The sequence below is a fragment of the Camelina sativa genome, chromosome 11 (genome assembly GCF_030686135.1).
Source record: "Camelina sativa cultivar CO46 ecotype springtype chromosome 11, ASM3068613v1".
Taxonomy (NCBI): Eukaryota; Viridiplantae; Streptophyta; class Magnoliopsida; order Brassicales; family Brassicaceae; genus Camelina; species Camelina sativa.
The window spans coordinates 28,363,166-28,386,690 of NC_141890.1; the positions used below are offsets into that span (position 1 = coordinate 28,363,166).

The 23,525-nt window shown below is 36.7% G+C and overlaps 5 protein-coding genes and 2 pseudogenes across 7 annotated transcripts; 5 read left to right on the plus strand and 2 right to left on the minus strand.

Annotated features, from left to right (window-relative positions):
- The first annotated feature begins 1,202 nt into the window (after nucleotides 1-1,202).
- Nucleotides 1,203-2,262, plus strand: LOC104724256 (putative germin-like protein subfamily 1 member 9). Its single transcript, XM_087471890.1, has 2 exons — nucleotides 1,203-1,451; nucleotides 1,569-2,262. Exons 1-2 carry the CDS (start codon nucleotides 1,328-1,330, stop codon nucleotides 2,108-2,110), a joined length of 666 nt encoding a protein of 221 aa, XP_087328016.1. The 5' UTR covers nucleotides 1,203-1,327; the 3' UTR covers nucleotides 2,111-2,262.
- Nucleotides 2,263-2,821: 559 nt separating this feature from the next.
- On the plus strand, nucleotides 2,822-3,757 carry LOC147934525 (uncharacterized; annotated as a pseudogene).
- Nucleotides 3,758-3,836: 79 nt separating this feature from the next.
- Nucleotides 3,837-6,682, plus strand: LOC147934526 (uncharacterized; annotated as a pseudogene).
- Nucleotides 6,683-6,853: 171 nt separating this feature from the next.
- Nucleotides 6,854-7,774, plus strand: LOC147934527 (uncharacterized). Its single transcript, XM_087472663.1, has 2 exons — nucleotides 6,854-7,051; nucleotides 7,226-7,774. Exons 1-2 carry the CDS (start codon nucleotides 6,854-6,856, stop codon nucleotides 7,772-7,774), a joined length of 747 nt encoding a protein of 248 aa, XP_087328789.1.
- Nucleotides 7,775-9,876: 2,102 nt separating this feature from the next.
- Nucleotides 9,877-15,078, minus strand: LOC104724257 (uncharacterized). 3 transcript variants are annotated; one of them, XR_015571154.1, is made up of 4 exons: nucleotides 11,484-11,964; nucleotides 11,169-11,283; nucleotides 10,405-10,737; nucleotides 9,877-10,216 (listed from the first exon to the last, which is right to left on the minus strand). XR_015571154.1 is itself a non-coding variant. In XM_087471891.1 (4 exons), the coding sequence occupies exon 1, from the start codon at nucleotides 13,768-13,770 to the stop codon at nucleotides 12,409-12,411; it is 1,362 nt and encodes a 453-aa protein (XP_087328017.1). In that variant the 5' UTR covers nucleotides 13,771-15,078; the 3' UTR covers nucleotides 9,877-10,216; nucleotides 10,303-10,737; nucleotides 11,169-11,283; nucleotides 11,484-12,408. The 3 variants fall into 3 exon arrangements, 1 of the variants encoding a protein (XP_087328017.1); XR_015571153.1 differs by having other exon boundaries at nucleotides 10,303-10,528; nucleotides 11,484-11,879; XM_087471891.1 differs by having other exon boundaries at nucleotides 10,303-10,737; nucleotides 11,484-15,078.
- A 6,136-nt stretch (nucleotides 15,079-21,214) lies between these two features.
- On the minus strand, nucleotides 21,215-22,138 carry LOC147934528 (uncharacterized). Its single transcript, XM_087472664.1, has one exon. The coding sequence runs from the start codon at nucleotides 22,136-22,138 to the stop codon at nucleotides 21,215-21,217; it is 924 nt and encodes a 307-aa protein (XP_087328790.1).
- Nucleotides 22,139-22,217: 79 nt separating this feature from the next.
- LOC104728340 (germin-like protein subfamily 1 member 11) lies at nucleotides 22,218-23,525 on the plus strand. The gene is made up of 4 exons (XM_087472665.1): nucleotides 22,218-22,231; nucleotides 22,340-22,403; nucleotides 22,562-22,703; nucleotides 22,801-23,525. Exons 1-4 carry the CDS (start codon nucleotides 22,218-22,220, stop codon nucleotides 23,340-23,342), a joined length of 762 nt encoding a protein of 253 aa, XP_087328791.1. The 3' UTR covers nucleotides 23,343-23,525.

Sequence of the window (23,525 nt, forward strand, 5' to 3'; positions counted from 1 at the left end):
GGAGTATCACCATTCATGATCTCATATATGTTTATGATACGTTTCCGTATATTGTGGTTGCAGCTTAGTTAATCTCGTTGACTTTTGATAAATAGCTGCCGTACAAAAACATAGCATATTTTACCAAGTATTTCCCAACGACCAAAACTTTATAAAAGTATTAGCAACATATAAATTGTATGACAAGTCCTTGTGGCCGAATAGTATGTATGTTGTTGTTGTGTCATAATCTATATGGAAACTAATTAGATCCGATCCACGGATCTTACATCAGCTTAGCAGGTGAAGCATTGTTATAAAGTCAAGTGTTTCATTATGACCGGCTCTGCTTGGATTCGGCTCTTTTTAGCTAGAGCAAATCAGTTTAGGTTTTTTTTTTTTTTTTAATTATTGATATAATAGTCTGTTAGAATGGTTGATACAGTCGTGTCGTGTCTTATCATGTAAAGAAATAATCAGACAAACTTTGTTTACTTTATTAAAAGGAAAAATAATCTATGCTTTTTTCTTTTTTTACATTGAAACAATACCTTAACAAATTCAGATTTGATATTTTTGTTCAAGTCAATGGACATCAAGTGTAAAAAATAACAAGTTGAGGGCAAAGAATCATTCAACAATTTCAACGGTTAATGTATTTTTTTTTTTTTTTTTTTGAACAAACACTTGCTGTTGGAGTGTTGCTATTCATCTCTTCCCCGGCCCTTGCCCGATATGTGTATATTTACAAAGGAAAGTGTTAGCTTTTGTCGTGGGAATACAGAATCCAAAATGCCCTTATACGTGTGCTTCCTCCTCTTTTTTTAATGTCTCCTGATTTTGCCTACAATTTTAGAATTAATTCACATATTAATTTCAATCTTTTGATATTTTTGAAATTAATCACAAAATAATGTTGAATATAGATCAATGCCTTTTGACAATTTGACTGATTTATAGGCCAAAAATAGACCTCCGATAAGTTATAGGTGATAGGTGATAGGCGATAGGCAGTAATATGAGGTGTGCAAGATCAGACACTAAGATTTTTTTTTTTTTTTTTTTTTTTTTTTTTGACAAACTTTGGTAACTTCCATTGCAAATTGAGGAAAAATATCCTCTGACATATTTATTACTTGTTGACCAACAACACTTGCCATTCTAAACTTCAAGTGCATATGATTCATATATTCTTTTATAATTTTTTAACCATTTCAAACATCAAGTTCATCAATTATACGGACTAGTTCAACATAAACTATCTATAAATTAAGATCCATGTCTCATAAGTTTATCATCATCTCTCCATCAAAATCTCAACAAAAACCTTTCAACTAAATATATAACCATGAAGAGTCTCTCATTTCTTGCTGTTCTATCTATCTTGGCGATAACACTTTCCTTAACCATTGCTTCAGACCCAAGCCCTCTTCAGGACTTCTGCGTCGCCATCAACACCCCAGCTGATGGTGGTATGTACATGTTTACTCCCTAATCATTTTAACTATATATTTTTTTTATAAATTTAATTGATAGGTTGGAGAATGCATTACGTTCTTACAATCTTTTTATTTGGTTATAATGTTCAGTGTTTGTGAACGGAAAGTTCTGTAAGGACCCAAAGCTCGTCACTGAAGAGGACTTCTTTCGGGGAGGGCTCAACAAAGCGGGAATACCTAATGCAAAAACTGGGTCTGTTGTGACACCCGTCAATGTTAACCAGATTCCAGGGTTAAACACCCTTGGAATCTCTATTGTCCGTATTGATTACGCAGTTAACGGACAGAACCCACCTCACACCCACCCACGCGCCTCGGAGATTTTGTATCTCGCACACGGAACCCTTCTAGTAGGGTTTGTCACGTCAAACCCCGAAAACCGCCTCATATCTAAAGTACTCAACGAGGGTGATGTGTTTGTGTTCCCAGAGGGACTCGTTCATTTCCAAGCGAACGTTGGGAAATTTCCCGCGCTTGCATTCGCTGGTTTAAGCAGCCAAAACCCCGGTGTCATCACTATTGCCGACACCGTGTTTGGGTCTAACCCAGCAATAGACCCGAATGTTCTTGCGAGGGCGTTCCAGTTGGATGCTAGGACTGTCGTGGATCTACAGACTAAGTTCAAAAAATAATAACATTGTGCTTTTGAATTGCTTTCATTTTTATGTACCTTCATCTAAAGAAGGATCTTGTATTATCCGCTAACCATTCTATGGTATATTGGTCGTCATTGCGTTTGCCTTGATCAAATTATTAATGAATTAATATTTTTATGTTTTGAAAAGATAAATTCGTATTTTAAATGTCATTTTGGAAATTCACAAAAAGGATTCTCTTTTGTGATAGAGATTTTACTGATACAGAATTTCAGAAAAGTATGAATGTCTATCACAGATTTTAAACTTAAACAGAAATAGAATAGACATTGATACTTTTATTGTATCAAAAAGGAAAATTCATTAAATCTAGCATATATTGTAATAAGTTTCGTATTGTTATTTTTATTATATGTCATGAAAATATATTTATGTATGTCAATTTGGTATAATTTATTGTTATCTTGTTAATTCGGTGGATATGTCTAAAAAAAAATTATTTTATTTTATTCTATATATTTTTTGACCTAGTTTAATTTGTTAATATTGTATCGAATGCGTTAAAAATTTGTTTAAATGATTAGGTATAACAAAATGATTTCTACTACCCGACCAACAATAGCTTCATTCTAACTAGACAAGGCCAGACTCTTTGTGAATCTTCTTCACCGCCTCATGTTAATCGGTGATCCAGCCTTCCACCGCCGGTGGATTTCTCAGTCTAGCTAAAGCTAACCTTTTCCTTTCATGGCAGATCAAGATATTTGGATTAATCTTCAAAACTTAAATCTGGGTTCGGATCGCACTTCACTTCAATTATCGGATGAAACTCGTAGGAAACGGGAAGAGAAGCATGCTCTCAGTCTCGTGGTTAAAGGTATCCATCCTTCACAAAATCCAGCTGGAATAAAATTCATGATGCCGAAGATCTGGAGATTGGATGGCAGAGTAAACAGTAGAATTAATGAAGATGGAACAGTCCAGTTTTTCTTCAAGCAAGCCCACCACCTTAATACTGCTTAAGAAGGAGGCCCCTGGACCTACAAGGATTGGCTGGTAATAGTTGATAAGTGGTCTAGTAGACATTATCCCGATTACCTTCGTGTTCTTAAATTTTGGGTAAAAATTCACAATATCCCGGATGACTCTAGGAATAACCGTGCGATCACTGAAATTGGGGAGATATTAGGATCTGTAGAGGAAGTTGTTATCCAAGAGCCTAATATAAATCAAGTTGGGGAGGTTATGGTAAGGGTTAAAGTTGATGCCACTAGTAGACTCATATTTGATCGCTTCTTCTGTTTTGAGGACCAGAGTGAGCCTACCCTTGTCAGATTTACTTTTGAAAAGCTTAGAAAGTTCTGCACTACGTGTGGTAGTCTCTCCCATCTAGCTGCAACATGTTTGGTTCATGATCAACAGATTGAAAATAGCCCCATCCCAGAACCTGCTGATGATACAATGGGAGAAGCAGCTAGTTCCAATCCAAATAATGAAAACTTAGAACAACATCTTCAGATGGATCAGGAAAGAGATCTTATGGATCTTATAATCCCGGAAGCTGCTCAACTACATCCACGCCAACCTCTGACGATCAACGACACAATCTCAACCTCTGTTGATGTACTCGAGCGAGGGACGAAGCATAAATTTCCCAGACAAGTGAGGATGAGGAAGCATTGACTTCTAAAAGGAAACCAATCAAACAAACTGTGAACAAAGCTTTAGGGGAGGTGGAAACCCCGAAACCGCCATCCCCAAGATGAAGATACTGCACTGGAATTGTCAAGGGCTGAGGAACCCCTTGACAATTCCTTATCTCAAGGATATCAACCGTAAATATAGATTTGATATCCTCTTCCTCATAAAAACTAAGAATAATGATGCGTTTGTACAAAATCTTGGTGAAGAACTCTTTTTCTCTTAGCACTTTTTGATCCCTCCCAATGGGCTTAGTGGAAGGTTAGCAATATTTTGGCGGAATACGGTAAAGTGTGATTTTCTCTCAACCCCAACACTTTACCACACTGATATGTCTATTACCGAAGGGCCATTGACTTTTTGTTTAACCTATGTTTATGGTAATCCGGAGAGAAAACCACGACAGTCGCTTTGGAAAACTCTAGAGAATCTACAGTGGAAGGGTTTCACCAGAATAGATCAAGAGTAGTTTTGGGAGATTTCAATGAGCTTGAAAACAATTCAGAAAAGCTTGGGGGTCCTTCTAAACCAGAATGGCAATTTATCAACTTTAGGAGGTTGTTGAGTGCTTCAGGTCTTCAAGAGGTTAAAACATATGGTGGGCCATATACTTGGATAGGCAACAGAAGCACCGGTACCATTAAGTGCAAATTGGATAGATTACTGGCAACTGCAGATTGGAGAGAGCAATTCCCAAAAACCATTGCACAACTGCTTGACTGGGTGGGCTCTGATCATAAGCCACTACTGCTCCAAACAGACGACAACCAATGGAGGGGAATCAATCTATTTAGGTATGATAACCGGTGGCGATCAAATGAAGAAGTTCAAAGGCTTATTCAGCACACAAGGAATCAAGAATGTCAGCAGTTACCACCATATCAGTTCAGAGAAGCGCTGTTGAGATGCAGGAATAGTCTGTCTCGCTGGAAGTCGAACCAAAACCTTAACTCAAGGAAAAACATCCAGCAACTGCGTCTGGATCTCCAAACAGCGTATGCTTCCCACCATGTTGATTTTCACTATGTTACTGATTTAAAGCTTAAACTGCAACAAGAATACAGGAAGGAAGAGGAGTACTGGTGTTCCAAAAGCAGAATACAATGGATGAATGCGGGAGACAAAAACACGAAATTTTTCCATGCAAAAACCAAGCAGAGAAGAAGTTACAATCAAATTACCTCTATTCAAGATGCAAATGGGAATGTACATCAAACAGATGAACATGTTCAGGAGGTAATAAACTCATATTTCTCTGACCTCTATTCATCTTAAGGCAGTGAACACCTTGATGCCATCCTCCAGCATTTGCAACCAAGAGTCACACAGGAAATGAACCAAGCACTTACTGCCTCAGTAACTGAGAAAGAAATCTATGATGCTCTTTTTAGCATGAATGTTGACAAGGCACCAGGTCCTGATGATCTAAGCACGGGCTTCTACAAATATCACTGGAGTGATATTAAACCAGGTGTGATAAAGTTTGTTAATCATTTTTTTGATACTGGTTATCTAGACCCGCAACTAAACCATACATACATCTGCCTTATTCCCAAAATTGCTTCACCCACCCAAGTAAAAGATTTTAGACCGATTAGCTTATGCAATATAGCATATAAACTAATCTCTAAAATTTTGGAAGAAAGACTTAAACCCTGGTTGCACTCTCTGATATCTGAATTTCAATCTGCATTTATCCCTGGCAGATTAATTACAGATAATATTATTGTTACTTATGAGCTTCTCCATTCACTGCGTACAAAAAAAATCAAGACTCCCTTCATGGCTTTAAAGTTAGATATAGCCAAAGCATTTGATAAGGTTGAATGGAATTATATTGAGGCTATTCTAAAAAGGTTAGGTTTTGCAGACAAGTGGTGCCAATGGATCATGAAGTGCATCACAACAGTCTCCTATTCAGTGCTACTTAATGGTTCCCCCTCTAAACAGCTCATACCACAAAAAGGTCTTCGACAAGGTGACCCTCTCTCACCTTATCTCTACTTGCTTTGTACAGAAGGACTATCAGCTTTAATTACACAAGCAATCAAAGTGAATCACATTCATGGTTTCAAAGCAAGTAGGAATGGCCCTGTTATATCTCATATGTTCTTTGCTGATGATTCCCTTCTTTTCTGTAAAGCTGATGAAGAAGAATGCCAAAGAGTTATCAATCTACTAAAGATTTATGCAGTAGCATCAGGCCAACATGTCAACTTCCAAAAGTCAGCTATTCAATTTGGTAAGACTGTTCACCCAGACATCCAACAGAGTATTATGAATTCTTTAGGGATCAATAAAAATGGTGGGTTTGGGAAATATCTGGGTTTACCAGAAGCGATAGGGCGAAATAAAGCAAATGTTTTTGCTTATATATCACAGAAAGTGCAAAATAAGTTGAATAGCTGGTATTCTAATCTCTTATCTCCCAGAGGGAAGGAAGTTTTGATTAAAGCGGTTGCTACTGCTCTTCCTACTTATGCAATGTCCTGTTTTTTGCTACCTCAGAAAATCATAAATCATCTTACAGGACAAATCAGGAAGATTTGGTGGTCTGGAGCTAAAGAAAAAAACAAGATACCTTGGATTTCTTGGGCCAAGATGACCAAACTGAAGCAATATGGAGGAATGGGTTTCAAAGATCTTCATCAATTCAACATTGCCTTATTAGCAAAACAGGCATGGAGAATTCTCAAAGAGCCTCAATCCCTTCTTGCAAGAGTCCTCCAAGCTAAATACTTCTCACAATCGGTGTTGACGAATGCAAAGTTGGGACATCGACCTAGTCATGCCTGGAGGAGCATATACCAAAGTATACAACTAGTTAAACAAGGCCTCAAATGGAGAATATGAGATGGTAATACTGTAAGAATATGGCAAGATCCGTGGATTGATAACCCTCCTTGACTAGTTAGGAGAGCGAATTCGAAGCAGACAAATCCTAACTCGCTTAAGGTGGTGGATCTTCTTACACCAAGTACAAACCAGTGAAGTGAGGAGAAACTTCGCGAATTAGTGCATCCACAAGATATTAGTCACATCCGGAGAATCAGACCACGCTTCGTCAAGGTACCTGACATGCCTATATGGACATTTACAAAAAGTGGTCAGTATTCAGTAAAATCAGGCTACCATCAACTCACCAAAGTGGATGAAGAGTCTATCCTAACCGCAAGTACACTTTGGAAATCATTGTGGTCTTTGCTTGTCCCACCAAAAATCAAGCACTTCTGGTGGAGAGTCCTTCATAATGCTCTTCCGGTTGCTGAGACATTGGTATTAAGGAGTATCAATATTCCACGAGAATGTCACTTTTGTGGAGAAGCATAAGAGACCATCATTCATCTCCTTTTCCACTGCAGAATATCAAGAGAAGTTTGGGAGCTTTCTCCTATGCCTATTAATGCAGGTCAGTTAGACTCTCACAATTCTCTTGCTAAAATATTTCAGCTTCTCATTTCAAGGAAAAACGTAGCCTCTCCAAAGGAGTACATTTTCCCGTTCATTGGTTGGCGGATTTGGAAAGCCCGCAATGACCTTATTTACAATAGCAAAAGATGGTCCATTCCTGATATCATACGCAAAGCTCTCACGGATTTTAGTTTATGGAAGGAGGCGAACAATGGATCGTTGACTCACGGCAATAAGCATGAACAGCAGGAGAAGACCAATATGGTCATCAATAGAGCTGCTTTGAACCAAACTAACATATTCTATTGTTATACAGATGGATCATGGTTAAATAATCAAAGCAGAGCTGGGATAGTATGGGAACTACATAATGCCCAGGGCAAATGTATTCTCAAAGGATCCTCATCAATTGAGCCCACCAATACAGCTCTTGAAGCAGAAGCCATTGCGATCAAAGAAGTGCTCATCCATGTCAAACGTTTGGACTACAAACCAATAGTATTCTGTGGAGATTCAAAGACCATTTATACATACATTCAGAAATCTAAAGAGCAAGGCAAGCCACCAGATGATTTTGCAGAAATTTAAGGCCATCTGGATGACATACTTGAATTGTCCACCAGTCTTCATCATTTCACTTTTATCAGTGGACATCAAATGTATCTGCTGATGCATTAGCAAAAAAAGCTAGAATTGTCAACTTTTCTATAATTATCTCTTGGTTTAGTTAATCTTATAAAACTATGTACCTCTTTATTTAAATAGTACAAAACATTGGTCGACAAAAAAAAAAAAAAAAATTCTACTACCCATTTCCCGGTACGATGTTAGCAAGATTGATTGGTGCAGAATAAATGAAACATCTCGATTATGGGTTAGAATATGATATATTATTAACCTTCCATATGCAAATGTTGATTGGAGAAATGGATAGAGCTTTGATTAATATTTATTTTATTTATTTTGTAATTTTTATTTAAAGTGTCATATATATGATTTTTTTATTTGTTTAATTTTTTTTGCTCAAACATTATGCCATGAAATTATATGTCAAATATAACTTATGAAAATAACATTTATTCTAATAAATCTAGATTTTGACCCGCGATACACTGCAGTTTAAGTTATTTGATAAAAATATTAATTTCTGTTTGTTAATTTTATTTGATTTGTTTAGTTTTTAAAATTATGTATTGTATTTTGATTGTTAATTATATGACTTAACCTACACTATACCGCATATTAATTATTTTGTTATAGTATTAATTAATCGATTTAATTAGTTAGTCTATTAATCTAATATTCATATTGTTATCAAATAATGAGATGATATTTTATACATGTAGCACCGAATTAATGACATTTTAACTTTCTATTAATATCTACTCAAACATGTCTAGCCATATAATCCGTCGTGTGATATTTTAATTCATTGTACACCGCAGAAAAACTTCATAAAAATCTAAATATATTTTTAAAATTTAAAATGTTTTAATAAAGTTTTTTTTTAGAAATTGAACTACTTATAATATTTGAACTTCTTATAAAGTTTAAATATTATTAATATCTTAAACAATTATAAAAATTAAATATTTTAATAATTGAAATATTAATAATCTTTAAAGTTTTTAGAAAGTTCACAAAATAATGAGACGTTATTTTACCCGTGTAGCACCAAATTAATGACATTTTAATTTTCTATTAATATCAACTCAAACATGTCCTGTCATATAACCCGTCATGTGATATTTAATTCGTATATATTATTAAAATTTAAAATGTTTGAATAAATTTTATTATTTTAGAAATTGAAATACTTAAGATATTTGAACTTCTTATAAAGTTTAAATATTATTCATATCTTAAACATTTTATAAAAAGATAAATGTTTTAATAATTGAAATATTAATAATCTTTAAAAATTTTAAAAAGTTACACATTTGAATTTTTAAAGTAATTAAAAGTTCAAATTCTTTAAAATAAAGAACCATAATAAAATGCATAATTTTTTTAATTTCAATGCCTGATAAATCAAGGTTTCTGCTCATTCGTATTCAGAATCATTTTGGTCTCTTTTTTATTAATATGACTTTGAATCTTTGTCTAGTTTTCTTAGGTGATGTAGGGCATTTTGTATTTTTTTTATTCATCAGTTGAGCAATATATGTCTATTTAAAAAAAATTTAAATTACATCATAGGCAGAAAAAATCATAAATTTTATTAACTAAATATATTAGATAAAAATTAAAATAATTTAAATATAAAATAAAATAAATGTGAAAGAAGAATCACATATTTTTGTTTTAATTAGGTTGAGAGATTTCCTTATCTTTTAAATGTTACCTATAATTGATTTATATGTTACTATAATTAACTAAATTCATACTATACTTACTAAAAATCAAACTAACCCGTATATTATGATACACCTATGTCAGAAGTTTATAACCAAAAATCATAAATATATATATTATATAATCTACAAAAAAAAATGTTGTGTACTTCCGTTTTAAGGATAGTATTAGTCGATGCCACAATGTTAGAGATAAATGAAGGATATACCACAGCGTCAGAAAAAGATGGTAATTACCACTTCTCGGGTAGGGGAGTTTACTGCCGAGCCCTCAACAAATGGGCGGGAAGTGTTGGAATCCGACAGTAGGGTTGCATAGGTAGGGGACAAGTTTAATAGTAGGTAATGATAATGGTTACATAATTTAATATAACAAACAGTTATTTGTAAACTGAAAAACATTTAACTAATAACCCATGCGCTATTGTGGGAGATAATGTGATTTACGGAACTATGTGTAATGTTAATAAACGTTATGTTTAACAGAAATGTGGGACCACGCTATTGTTAGACTATTTTCGGCAGAACAAATATTTCTCTTCCACATAGGTGTCTAACAATCAGAGACCGTTCTTTGGGTAAATATAAGTGTGCGAAAGGAATTAACACTTCACCATTGGGCTCCGCCCCTTCCTTGAACAGACGAGTCGGTAGGTCTGTAATCGACATAATTTCCCTACACACCATAAGGCTATGTTATATAGAACGATTCAATAAAACAAGCAAAAGTGATACATATCCACGAAGATAAACTGTACAAACCTGTAACAGTAGGTCGAAACGCAATTAGAACAGAGGTTAGACAGTAACAGTATTGGCGAGGGAAAGCCAACTATGAAGACAAGAATTTGCTGTTTCTCTCACCTTCAACTAATTGATGAACACACCGACCGATAGGAATATCATAGGTCGATGGAAATCGGGACAATTGTGTCAAGTACAGGAGATTGGGTTTCGTATACAAAATTTCACAACTACCCGACTTTAGCTACAGTAGGGGAAGGAGTAATTGTTATCAGGAGACTGAATATGTGGTCCTAAATGGTTTCGTATTTTTGTGAAGGAAGAGATAATTTTTTTTTTTTTTCATTTCGAATTTTGAATAAATGATCATTCCTAGCTACACTCCATGTCCCCCTATGATGGTCACCTACTTAAGGAGAATAGAGTAATTTCATCCTCCTGAAGAAACATGTCCTGTAGAGAATATGGTAGTTTCTTTATTATGCATCTAAATTATGCTATCTAATGCATATTGTCTTTATTATATAGAAGATTTTTCAAAGCTTAACTTAAGATTTTTTAATTGTGACAAAAAAAAACTTCAGATTTTTTAAAGGGTTTTTTTTTATTGAACTCGAATGGTAAAATTGTAAACATATATGTTAACATTATTATTATTAGAAAAATACAAATTCAAAGCTAAAAACTTTTTTAAGATACAAGAAAAAATTCACCTAGCTCCAATGGTAAAGTTGTTAACTTAAAAATTTTTTAAACTTTTTTCAAAAACTTGCTTTAAACAAAGGAAGAAGAAAAAGCTTCAACTTCAAGCAAGACACAAATAGTTCATTCAAAGAAAGAAGAAGAAGAATCGTCGAAGCAGAGGGGAGAGGACATAGAGTCACCTGAAGTTGATGATGTTGGTGCTACAAGATTGAAGTTGCTATCGGGTTGTTGGTGCTGAGTACAAGTTGATGTCGACTTGTTGGTGTTGTTGCTCTCGGCTCTTCCCCTCATATACTTATTCAAGATCATAAATTCATACACAAAATCAGTCTTGTTCAAGAACACAAACACTCATTCAAACTCAATAAAGAAAATAAACTCAATCAATAACACAAACCCAATCAATAACACAAACTCAATCAAGAACTCAAAGTACAGAAACTGATTACATAAAATTCAAAGTGTTATGATTGTATAAAGTGTTGATGACTTACCTTGCTGTTTTCTTGTTGTCTCTATCATGTATGTCTGAATGAGTATATGGACACCAATGTTGCAACCTTCATCACAATAAAGTCCACTTATAAAGGTTTGACACGAAAGATTTCTCATTAGACCCTTACATATTCCACATTGAAGTGATTATCCCAAGTAATCAACGCTCTAAGGTAGGTAAACTGATAATCTTAGAACTCCGAAGGCTCGCTGTAACAACCCATCCCGTGGACTCCACTAGCCCCCGCTAGCTTGCCCCCATAGGCCCTAAGCTGGCCCTGCATGGCATCAATCCTAACCCCTCACTGTGGAAATGAAACTATTCATTCAAATCTACCAGTAGGTTATTGGTGCGCCAGGCGTTCCTCGAACCCTGGTCCCCACCCTTTAACAACCTTCCCACAGGACAAGCTGTCACCAATTGATCCCGTCCCGTGGACCCCACTAGCCCCCCGCTAGCTTGCCCCCATAGGTCTCGAGCTGGCCCTGCAGGGCATCGATCCTAACCCCTCAGTGTGGAAATGAAACTATTCATCCAAATCAACCAGTAGGTTATTGGTGCGCCAGGCGTTCCTCGAACCCTGGTCCCCACCCTCGAACCTTGGTCCCCACCCTTTAACAACCTACTGGTGGATTTGGGATATCCACAATGATGAATTAGGATCGATGCCCTGCAGGGCCAGCTTGGGGTCCGTTGGGACGGCTAGCTGGGGGCTAGCAGGGTCCACGGACGGTCCGTTGGGGCAGTAGGAGGGCTAGTGGGGTACGCGGGACGGGTTATCATAAAAAAATCGATTTTTATGTGACAACCCATCTCGTAGACCCCACTAACCTCACTGCTAGCTGCCCCAACGGACTGCCCGCGGACACCTGCAGATCAATTGGTGGCAACTTGTCCTGTGGGAAGGTTGTTAAAGGTGGTTGTTAAAGGGTAGAGACCAGGGTTGTTCCGTGAAGCCTTTCAAACGCCCATTGGATCAGCTTTTCCAAAACACCCCAACAGCTCAAAAATTCCTTCATCACTACCATCAAACTGTCCATATGAGCATCCTTATTTTCTTTCACTAACATTATTTGAGTATCTCTCTGTATTTGTTTCATCTTTTCACTATCACAAACCAATACTTCATACCTATTATTACTCGCCCCTGAAAGCTCCATCTTGTCCTCAAGATGATAGGATAAATTGTCTCTGGTCTTGAATGTGGATGTTAAGGCTTCAAAAGACGACTCACCACACATATTTTCAGTAGACTTTAGTGACTTCTTTTGTTGTATATTCTCCAATGTTGATGGAGTACATGATTGTAACTTCCATTGTGTTATCCACTTTGCATCACTACTCCTTTCAAATGCAACTCCAAACAGGTCGCTGAGTCTAGCCTTTATAGAATTCAACTCCTCTTTTCCATTTAATCCAATAGAAGGATCCAAACGCTTGTGATGATGTTGATCCTCCCAATCAGAACAAGCCAAAGTTCCATTTAATGAATCCCCTGAAGTATCACTGAAATTCTGGATTATCAGCTCTGGTGCACAATCTGTAGCTGGTTCTAACAGTGTAGTTACTTTGTATATATAGCCTCCTCTTCTGTATTCGCTACTTTGAGCCTCCAAACAATAACAAAGAAGATTCTGGTCATGCATACGCACCTTCATAATCTTTATTTGTGTGTCCACCTTCGAACTAACACCAACATCCTTATTTTGCTCAGCCTTTACCTCTTGTTTGTCTTCTAGAGTGTCAGTGTTCTTAGTACAACAGTCTTTGAAACATGATAACACCTGCACTTCTTCATCATGATCACAAAACAGCAGCTTCATGACCCATTGTGACTCCTTCTTATGAAGTTTTCCCGTTAAGCTTATCATTCTATTAACCTTGTGACATTTCCCTAACCATTTCAACTTCTCTAGGTCAACATCTACTCCACCAGGTTCCCAAACGTGATTATCAAGTCCAGAGCTGAAATGTAGATTCCCGTAATTACCATCTTGGATTACTAGACGTTGAACCTTTTTTAAACGATATTGTCGCTCCTTAGATGAATCAATAACTACCTTGACTAAAATAGTGATTTCCATAAATCCTACTTCATAAAATCTTGGCAGCAGCTTATGCTTTTTATATTCACATGAATCAGTTTGTAACTCATTCCATCTTTCTACATCAACTCCGGAACGCAAGTGACCCCAAAACCTTGCATTTACTACCTCATCTCCTATTTTCCTTGCCGGAACAGTCAACGTTACGACTCTGTTCTCACAAGCCCACAATGTAATCATTAGACTATTAGAGTGCTATCACCTTTGCAACACTCATAAACTCCACCCGGCTCCCAAATTTGATTAAAGAGAGAAAAATCAGAAGAGACACGAGTCGTTAAAACTATATCAGCCGTAGGCTCCTGCTGCCTATAGAGCTCATGATTAGGAGAGGGATCTCCTTGTTCCCATTTACTTTCAGGTCTGGTCCACCTAGACTCTCTTTCGACACCATGATTCTTATTTTCCACTACTGTTGTGACATCACCACAATGGCCCATTTCCTTGTACCTCCATCTACCTTGCTTATCATTCATGATATCGTATTTCAGTTCTCTAGTAGTATAAACGTTTTGATCCATCTGATTTTTTTCCCTTTCTATCAACATCAGATCAGCATTGCAACGAGGAACTAAGGGAACCTGTGACTGTTTTTCATAATCCATCAAATCCTCCTCAGATCCCACATTGATCAGATCCTCATGACTACACGGATTATATGAATTCGGTGCTCGAACACCAGAATCATATGTCCCATTAAACGAAAAAGATGATCTCCCTTGTGACACTTTTATTACTCTGTGAACCGTCTTCATCACCATTAATTTTTTTCTTTCTTTGTGTGCTTTCTCTGGCTTCAAATCCACTAAACGATCTCTAAAACTTGAACCACAAAACATACCATAACTCTTAAGGGCTTGCACAAGATTTAGTCGTGGTGTATACTTGGTTCGAAGGACTGAGCCATCTCTCCAGGATCTCTTTTTACGGGTCCTGTGGTAGCTCCGTTTGACAGAGATCTTTCTAAGTCTCACATTTTGCCTTGCCTGAGAAGTATAATAAATCATGCTTCGAGGAGTAACTTGGCTCTCACTGTTCCCAATTTGGGCATCCATAAGATCAATATCATCTTGAGTCTGCTTAATAAGTCTGAAAGCTCCATCGTTCACATCCAATTTTGGATTTTCCTTCAAAGAATCCACCACCAAAAGTTCTTGTTTCTGGCCCGCCACTTGCTCGACGAAATTCCACAAAGGTTTTTCTAAGACCTCCATCTGTTTGGGCTCTTCTGTTTGGGTCCTCCATTCTTTCGCTCGCTTTGAGTCCTCTTGCCATCCTTCAATTATTGATTGCATCCGCTCACCCCTTGGAGGATTTCTACTTATTCGCCGCTTAAAACCATCGTCAAATAGATGAAAATAAAACTTGAGTTGTTGATAACTCTCAATGAAAGCACCAATTTGATAGACCCAGGAAGTGGTCTATCAAATATAATCAGAAATGAGATGAGAAATGAAGAAGAAGTTGTTGTTTTGGTTGATCTCTTTGATAATCGTTTACAAAGAAACCTACTAAAGCCACTTAAATACTAAGACTTGTAAAAAGAACTGGACTTAAATATTGACCTTAGACGAGGCCCAATAATCTAATTCGAGATCCGTGTTCTTTGTTTGCCTATTAGAGTCGGAGATAACAAGAGAGAGAAACAATTAACGCGCAAGAAAAAAAAAGTTCTTTCACTAATTCGACACTCAAATCACACACATACACATGTGCTAACATATTCATTCCAAAAATCTTAGCTTAATTGATTATCTATATATCTATTTTTTTTAGACATTTATAAAACAAATCCTCTTGACACTTATTTACAGGCATGTAATTGACATTAAATAATTAATTTAATAAACAAATTAATTCTACTTATATTTTTTTTATAGAAATTAATTTTCTTAAAAAGTAACAAACATAATTGTAAAATGTATACAGATTTTATTTTCTTATTTTATAAGGACGTGAGTAAAGATGTATTATTCTTTAAAAATTTGAAAAACTGATTTGATAAAAAGTGACTTTTAACCTCACATACTATATTTTATTTTCACGGGTTTCATATGATAAGTTTTGCGGATTAAAAATCTTTGAACATGTTGCGTGATTCGCCTAACATGGCGAGTTTAAACTATTGAACCAACACTAAAACTATTAGTTTATTTCATATACTATAGATTTATAGTCATAGTTTGCAAAATTAACTTATAAATTATTTAGTATGTGAACTACAAAATATTATACATACTACAACACATTCTTAATATTCAAAAAAAAAAATTGTATACACATAAAAATATACACTAACATACCATATAGACATATACCTCTGTTTAATTATAGAAAACAAAACTAAGTGTTTTAAAATTTTATATTCTATCTAATAACAAATTTAATGTAATTAGGTTATAAACTGTATAAAACGAAGAAGAAGAAAAAACATTCTAAACAAAATTATAAATTAATTAGATAAAATTTAATTAATTGAAAATTTGAAAACTAAATAAATTAAAAATATTATTTAAAATATATTAATTTATAATTTAGTTCTGATTATAATTTTAACACTTTTATCTTAAGATATTATTAACAACCGCCGTTAGAGTTGGTCTAACATTTGTGGTGACCTGTCTCTCATTACATGTCTCATTTAGTCTTTTCTTTTTTTTGGTCAACATTTGTCTCATTTAGTCTTTCGATGAAATTTTCCGATTAAAAAAAAACATTAACTAGAGAACCAAATTATTTCTGTTGTCCAAAACCAATAAGAAAGTAATGTTGTCATATCATGTGGTCGTTAAGTCATGTTACGTTTCACCTCAGCATATGTTATATCCTTTAATTAGCATCATGAGTATATTGATAAGAATGTGAACATTTATTTCACAATGGAAGTTTGAGATACACAATTAAACATAATTTATTACATGGTCCCATGCCAAAATAAAGATAAAATACATGAAAGCATACCACATTCTTGCACCAAATCATCAAATTCAAACCATTTGCATAATGATAATGGTAGAAGACAGATTGATGCAAGATAAAAAGGAATCCCTAAAGAGAGCCTAGAAATCAAAACAACAATGAAAAATATAACAAAAAAAAACAAATTGTTTGATCGAGTAGCAAGGAAGCAGTCCATTCAATGGTAGCCCGAGACAAGCAAGTGACTGCGAAACAACCAAGCTTAATGAGGAAGGCAATGCTTACTCACTCTACTAAGTCCATCCTAGGTCCCTTTTGGAGTCAGTAGCACAGAGCCTAGCAACTTCACATCCGCAAAAAGCTATAATAGCACCTGCATCTCACATGACCAAACACTAAAAACACTTTGAGATTTTTCGAAGTTTGAAACTAATCCGAAGAGGGTAAAACAAAGGCCGAAGACATTTGCGGCGAAGGAAGCAATAAACCTGAGAGCTAAGGCGAAAAACAGGTGTGACATGTTAAGGAGATGCATGGAAATACAGCTAGCGACCCGACAGATGTCATGAGTATATTGTCATGCATGATCTCATAACAATTTCAGATTTTTTTTTACCTAATTTGTGCTAATTAAGTGGCTTAGGTTTAAAAGACCCTTTTATGATTTTATCTCGTTTACAAATTTATAGTCAACGAAGAAGAAAGTCAAAGAGTAAAAAAAAAAGGAAATACAACTCGGTTTTACACCATATCACATAAGCAATATAGTATGTGGGAAGAGTAACATATTCTTCAAAATAGCTCGGTCTTCTTATCTCTGTACTACTCTTAGAATCCATAGTACATACAATTATATTGGTTGATGCTGTCGTGTCTTATCAACATTTTAACAAACCCCAGCACGTTCACATTGACCTTTGTTCGAGTCAGTGAAAAGAAATTGACAAATTGAGGAAAGAAGAATCATTCAACGAATTCAGTCTTTAACCTATAATTTGTTGAATTATATATTATCGCCAACACTTGCCATTTCAACCTTCAAATGCATCATGAATTCGTTGGAGAATATATATATATATATATATATTTTTTTTTTTTTTAAAGTTTGAATTTTCTAGTATTGTGGAATTTAAATATTACCACCACAACACATACTGTGGTCGAGGAAAGAAAATGTAAATAATTTAACCAATTCAAATGTCAAATTCATTAGTTAATATCTTGGATTTGCAAGTGTATGAACTATGGACTATTTCAACACGTAAACTCATCTATAAATTGAGGTTTATATGTCTCATAGTTTATTACCTCTTCACTACAAACTTATTCAAGAAACAAAAAAAACCCTACCGCCCTTCAAAAAAATATATGGCGATGAAGAGTCTCTCATTTCTTGCAGTTCTATCTCTCTTGGCTATAACACTTCCATTAGCCATTGCTTCTGATCCAAGCCCTCTTCAAGACTTTTGTGTTGGTGTCAACACCCCAGCAGATATAAGATTTGAAAGCTTGAAAGTAAGAACACCTTTTCTTATTGATTTAGAAACTTCTCAAAACTAAATCTCTCTTAAGTCACACATAGAACATCTCTCTATTGACCTCTCTATTTATAATGAATTAGACAACTCCTAATTCTAATACGATTACAACACAAAGTCTTATCTAAATAAGCTCTTCCTTATCTAAATCTTGTTTGTGCATCCTTATCTCTTATCTTCTTGAGCACCTTCCTAAAGAGATAACTTCTAACACAAGTTGGAACTATCCAACATTCTCCTCCGTAATTCCAACATGAACTCCGGGAAGCTTGATCTCCTCAACTCCGATCAAACTCCTCATTTCTTTGAACTTAATCCGACCTAAAGGTTTTGTAAGTATGTTGGCTTTCTGCTCCTCTCCTGGCACATGTTCGACCTCAATTTGCTCATTCTCTACACACTCTCGAATGAAGTGGTACTTAGCAAGCATATGCTTCGTTCTCCCTTGAAATACTGGATTCTTGGTTAGAGCTGTAGCTGATTCATTATCGATTCTAAGCAGAATCTTCTCTCCTTTCACGCTTAGTATCTCGCTCAACAGTTCTTTGAGCCATATAGCCTGTTTGGCAGCTTCCGTAGCGGCCATGAACTCTGCTTCGCACGACGACAACGCTACAGTCGGCTGTTTCTGCGTTGTCCAAGTAATAGGCGATGAATCATAGTAGAAAACATGACCTGTGGTGCTCCTCCCATCGTCAATGTCAATGTTGTGACTACTGTCACAGTACCCTGTGACCTTCCTTGATCCACCCCTTCTAAAGAACAAACCAAAACTCATAGTTCCTTTCAAATACCTCAGAACATGCTTGATTGCTTGCCCATGTGACACTCTCGGACTCTGCATATAGCGACTAAGAACTCCAACTGCGAAAGACAAATCTGGTCTTGTATGAAGAAGATATCGCAAACATCCTATAGTTCTTCTGTATCTAGTTGCATCGATCTCTTTCTCTTTCTCTGCTTTTGACAAACTCAGTCTCGGCTCCATTGGTTCATGAGTCGAGTTGCAGGAGCCCATCCCTGCGTTAGTAAGGATTCCTTGAGCGTATCCCTCTTGTTTTATCCTTATTCCATCCGCTCCTTGAATGACTTCTATGCCAAGATAATATGTTAATTTTCCTAGATCCGACATCTCAAATCCTCTTGACATATCCTCCTTGAACCGTCTAATGATACTGAGTGAGGTTCATGTAATGAACAGATCATCAACATAGATTGCTACAATCAAGAACTCCTTCTCCTCTTTCTTGCGATAAACTGTTGGTTCCTTCACACACTTCTTGAAGTTCATTTCCTTAAGAACTTGATCAAGCTTTAAATTCCACGCTCTAGGAGTTTGACGAAGTCCGTACAAGGCTTTATGAAGCTTATACACTCGATCCTCTTCTCCCTTCTTCTCGAACCCCTCAGGTTGAGTAACATAGACCAATTCCTTTAGCTCACCATTGAGAAAGTTTGTCTTCACATCTAAGTGGTGAATCTCCAACCTCTCGTTGCTGCAAGTGCTATCAATAGCCTTATAGTTTCGACTCTTGCTGCCGGAGCAAACACCTCGTTGAAGTCTATGCCTTGTTGTTGCACATATCCTTTTGCAACTAACCTCGCCTTATACTTATTCACCGAACCATCAGCCTTTCTTTTGAGTTTATAGATCCACCTAACTGCTATAGGTTTAACTCCGACTGGTTAGTCTACAAGTTCCCATGTGTTGTTCCTTATGATCGAATCTATTTCAGCCTTCATAGCATCAATCCATTATTTTATCTTTCCAGCTTCAAAGTAGTTTTCTGGTTCTCCATCTATTGTTAGGAACAAACTGCAACTCTTTGCTTCTGCAAATAGGACATAGTCATTGAGATAACGTGGTTTTGTTACCACACGACCAGACCTAGTTACCAAGGGTTGTACTGCGACTTGTTGGCCTTGATCTTGGTTCTCGGCAATCTCATCACCCTCATTGTCTTCTCCATTTTTTTTCTCTTCATCGTTATCATGGTTTATAGCTTCTTGGTCTGCATTTTGCTGATCATTGTCTTGATCATTTTCGTGTCCACCACCATCTTCTATAAAACCTTCTTGGAAGAGTTTAAATGCTCCTGGTTCACCTTCTGACTCAACTGCCATAGATGACCAGTCCCAAGCCTTATTTTCATCGAAAATCACATCTCTACTAACCACTACTCTCTTGGCAATCGGATCATAGAGTCTATAAGTCTTAGAACCAGGTTTTGTGCCGAGATTTATCACTTTCCTTGATTTATCATCTAGCTTTTTCAATTGTGGTCCATTGACCTTTGCATACGCAACACAACCGAACACTCTCAAGTGTTCAATGTTCGGTTTCTTGGACATAAAACACTCATATGGATTCTGACCATTCAGTGCTTTTGTGGGCACTCGATTGATGAGGTAAGTCGAATGACATACAACTTCTATCCACATATCATTCAGGATCAACATCCCCTTCATCAAACTTCTTGTCATCTCCATCAAATTGCGGTTTCTTCTCTCTACCACACTGTTTTGCTGTGGTGTATATGGTGCAGTCAAGTGTCTAGTAATGCCATTCTCCTCGCAGAACCGATTGAACTCACCTGAAGTGAACTCTCCTCCTCTATCGGTTCGAAAAGTCTTAATTGCCAACCCACTCTGTTTTTCAACAAAGTCTTTAAATCGTTTAAAACGTTCAAAAGCTTCACTCTTTTCCCTCAGCAACATCGTCCACATGTACCTAGAGAAATCGTCAATTAGCACAAAAAAATAGCAGTTGTTGGCCGGTGTTTGTGGTGAAATAAGACCACACAAGTCTCCGTGAACCAACTCCAATGGTTGTGATGCACGAAAACTAGTTTTAACCGGGAAAGAACCTCTTGTTTGCTTCCCTGCTAGACACACATCACACATATCCTTCTCATGAATCATGTGTAGCATTCCTACAACCATATCCTGTTGAACCATATTATTCATGACAGTAAAACTTACATGCCCCAGCCGAGCATGCCAACGCCATGTAGCCTCATCACTATCGATCTGCAGATACATTGGTAAACTAATCTCCATCGGAGTCTTGTACAAACGGTTTGATGACCTGGAACTCTTACAAGCAGCCTTCCACATGGGTCTGGAAGTGTTAGAAAATCCTTTTTCATGTTCACCTCACACCCTCCTTATGTTGCTTGTCCTAAACTCAATATGTTGTGCTTAAGTTCGGGTATATAGTAGATTTCTTTGAGTGCTCTTATTTCGCCTGTTTTGCAAACAAAGTTAATAGTTCCCTTCCCAACAATATCAACATATGAGCCATCACCAAACCTCACTTTTCCCTTAATCCTCTCATCCAAACTGCAAAAGAATTCTCTGTTTCCTGACATGTGATTACTTGCTCTATTATCTAAATACCAAACACTTGCATTACCTTTGTTGATATCATAATTTTCCGGAATCACCTTGTCTTCATTGAGGAAAAAAACTTCATGCATATAGAGTCCATCTGCTTCATGTGTCTCGTTGAGATTTGATTCTTGGTTCTGGTTATTACTCTGTATCGGTTTGTTGGTGCAAGTCGTTGCATAATGTCCAGGTTTGTCGCATCTCCAACAAATTACTTTGGATAGATCCTTCTTCGGTTGTTTTTGGTTCTCTTCTGTGGTTTCTCCTCCTTGGTTTTGGTCGTTGAATCTCCCTCGACCCCTGCCTCTACCAAAACCACCTCTGCCAAAATTGCCTCTACCGTAGCTTCCTCTACCATAGTTGCCTCTACCTCTGGATCCTCCTCTAAAACCGCCATATCCTCCACGATTATTAGAGGTATTAGTAAAAATCAACTTCCCTTGATCTTCGACTGGACTTACTTCACCAATTCGTTCCTCATAAGCTTTTAGTCTTCCCACAATATCCACAAATGTTGTTGTGTTTAAATCAAGGACTTGTTCTTGAGAAGCTACCATATGGATAAACTTTGTTCTAGGCAATCCTGTGAGAAACTTCTTTACAAGTTTCGGTTCTTCAATGGTCTCTCCCAAAGAAGCTGATTGTGATGCAATCCCTGAGATCTTCCCTGCAAAGTCAGCTACCGAATCTGATTCACTCATCTTCAAACGTTCTAGTTCTGCTAACAAAGTTTGAAGTCTTGCCTCCTTTACACGTTCCGCTCCTTGGTGACGTGATCGAATGGCACACCAAAAGTGATTTGGCTGAATCTTGCTCTCCTATTTGCAAGATAAGTGACTTTGGAACAGACTGAAACAGAAGGGCAGTCGCAATATCATTCTTCTTTTCATCTGTGGATCCAGGTTCGGTAACATCCCGTACTTCGCTGACTCGAAGTATGATCTTCATTCTCATCGACCAAACCGGGTAATTTGTTGTCGTGAGTAGTGGACATTGGATCGATGGTGCTCCAAGGTCCTTTGTTCGTAGTGGCGGATTAGATTCGTCCGCCATGTTGATACATAGAACATCTCTCTATTGACCTCTCTATTTATAATGAATTAAACAACTCCTAATTCTAATAGGATTACAACACAAAACCTTATCTAAATAAGCTCTTTTCCTTATCTAAATCTTGTTTGTGCATCCTTATCTCTTATCTCCTTGAGCACCTTCCTAAAGAGATAACTTCTAACACAAGTTGGAATTATCCAACAGCAGACCGTGGTATGTACATGATCACTTCCTAATTATTTTTACTTTCACTTATACATTATTTCTCATTTCTTACACTCTTTTTTTTTACTTTGGCTAATCTGTTCAGTTTTTGTTAACGGAAAGTTCTGCAAAGACCCAAAGCTCGCGACCGCGGATGACTTCTCTTTCTCAGGGCTTCACAATGCAAGACCCGTAAATAATGCAGTCAGATCAAATGTGACAGCCGTCAATGTTAACAAACTTCCAGGGTTAAACACCCTTGGAATCTCACTTGTCCGTATCGATTATGGAATTGGCGGACAGAACCCACCTCACACCCATCCACGTGCCACCGAGATCTTGGTTGTCGGGGAAGGAACACTTCTAGTTGGGTTTGTAACATCAAACCCAGACAATCGCCTCATCAGCAAAACACTCAACGCAGGTGATGTATTTGTGTTTCCAGAGGGACTCATCCATTTCCAAGCAAACATTGGTCATTCACCAGCGGTTGCATTCGCCGCTCTAAGCAGCCAGAACCCAGGTGTCATCACTATTGCCAACACCGTGTTTGGGTCTAACCCAGCCATAAACCCAAATATTCTTGCAAGGGCGTTCCAGTTGGACCCTAGAATTGTCGTGGATCTACAGGGCAAGTTCAAGAAATAATAACGTCGTGGTTTGAATTGCTTTGATTTTTATTTACTTCTGCCTGAATATGGATCTTGTATTTCCGTTCATCGTATCATGACAATGATGTCTTTCTTTGCTTTTGTCTGGTTCAGATTCTAAATAAAAAATGCTTTTTCTTTCACAAAACAAGTAATTAAGTCTTTCTAATAAAAAACAAAA

Excerpts from the sequence above, each read along its gene's own strand:
- LOC104724256 (XM_087471890.1), top strand. The coding sequence starts at position 1,328 with ATGAAGAGTCTCTCATTTCTTGCTGTTCTATCTATCTTGGCGATAACA. Across the intron at positions 1,452-1,568 it reads CAACACCCCAGCTGATGGTG|TGTTTGTGAACGGAAAGTTC; the intron begins GTATGTACATGT and ends TATAATGTTCAG.
- LOC147934527 (XM_087472663.1), top strand. The coding sequence starts at position 6,854 with ATGCCTATATGGACATTTACAAAAAGTGGTCAGTATTCAGTAAAATCA. Across the intron at positions 7,052-7,225 it reads TTCCGGTTGCTGAGACATTG|CTTCTCATTTCAAGGAAAAA; the intron begins GTATTAAGGAGT and ends AAAATATTTCAG.
- LOC104724257 (XM_087471891.1), bottom strand. The coding sequence starts at position 13,770 with ATGATTACATTGTGGGCTTGTGAGAACAGAGTCGTAACGTTGACTGTT.
- LOC147934528 (XM_087472664.1), bottom strand. The coding sequence starts at position 22,138 with ATGAGTGAATCAGATTCGGTAGCTGACTTTGCAGGGAAGATCTCAGGG.
- LOC104728340 (XM_087472665.1), top strand. Across the intron at positions 22,404-22,561 it reads ATTCTCATCGACCAAACCGG|GATTACAACACAAAACCTTA; the intron begins GTAATTTGTTGT and ends TAATTCTAATAG. Across the intron at positions 22,704-22,800 it reads TTATCCAACAGCAGACCGTG|TTTTTGTTAACGGAAAGTTC; the intron begins GTATGTACATGA and ends TAATCTGTTCAG.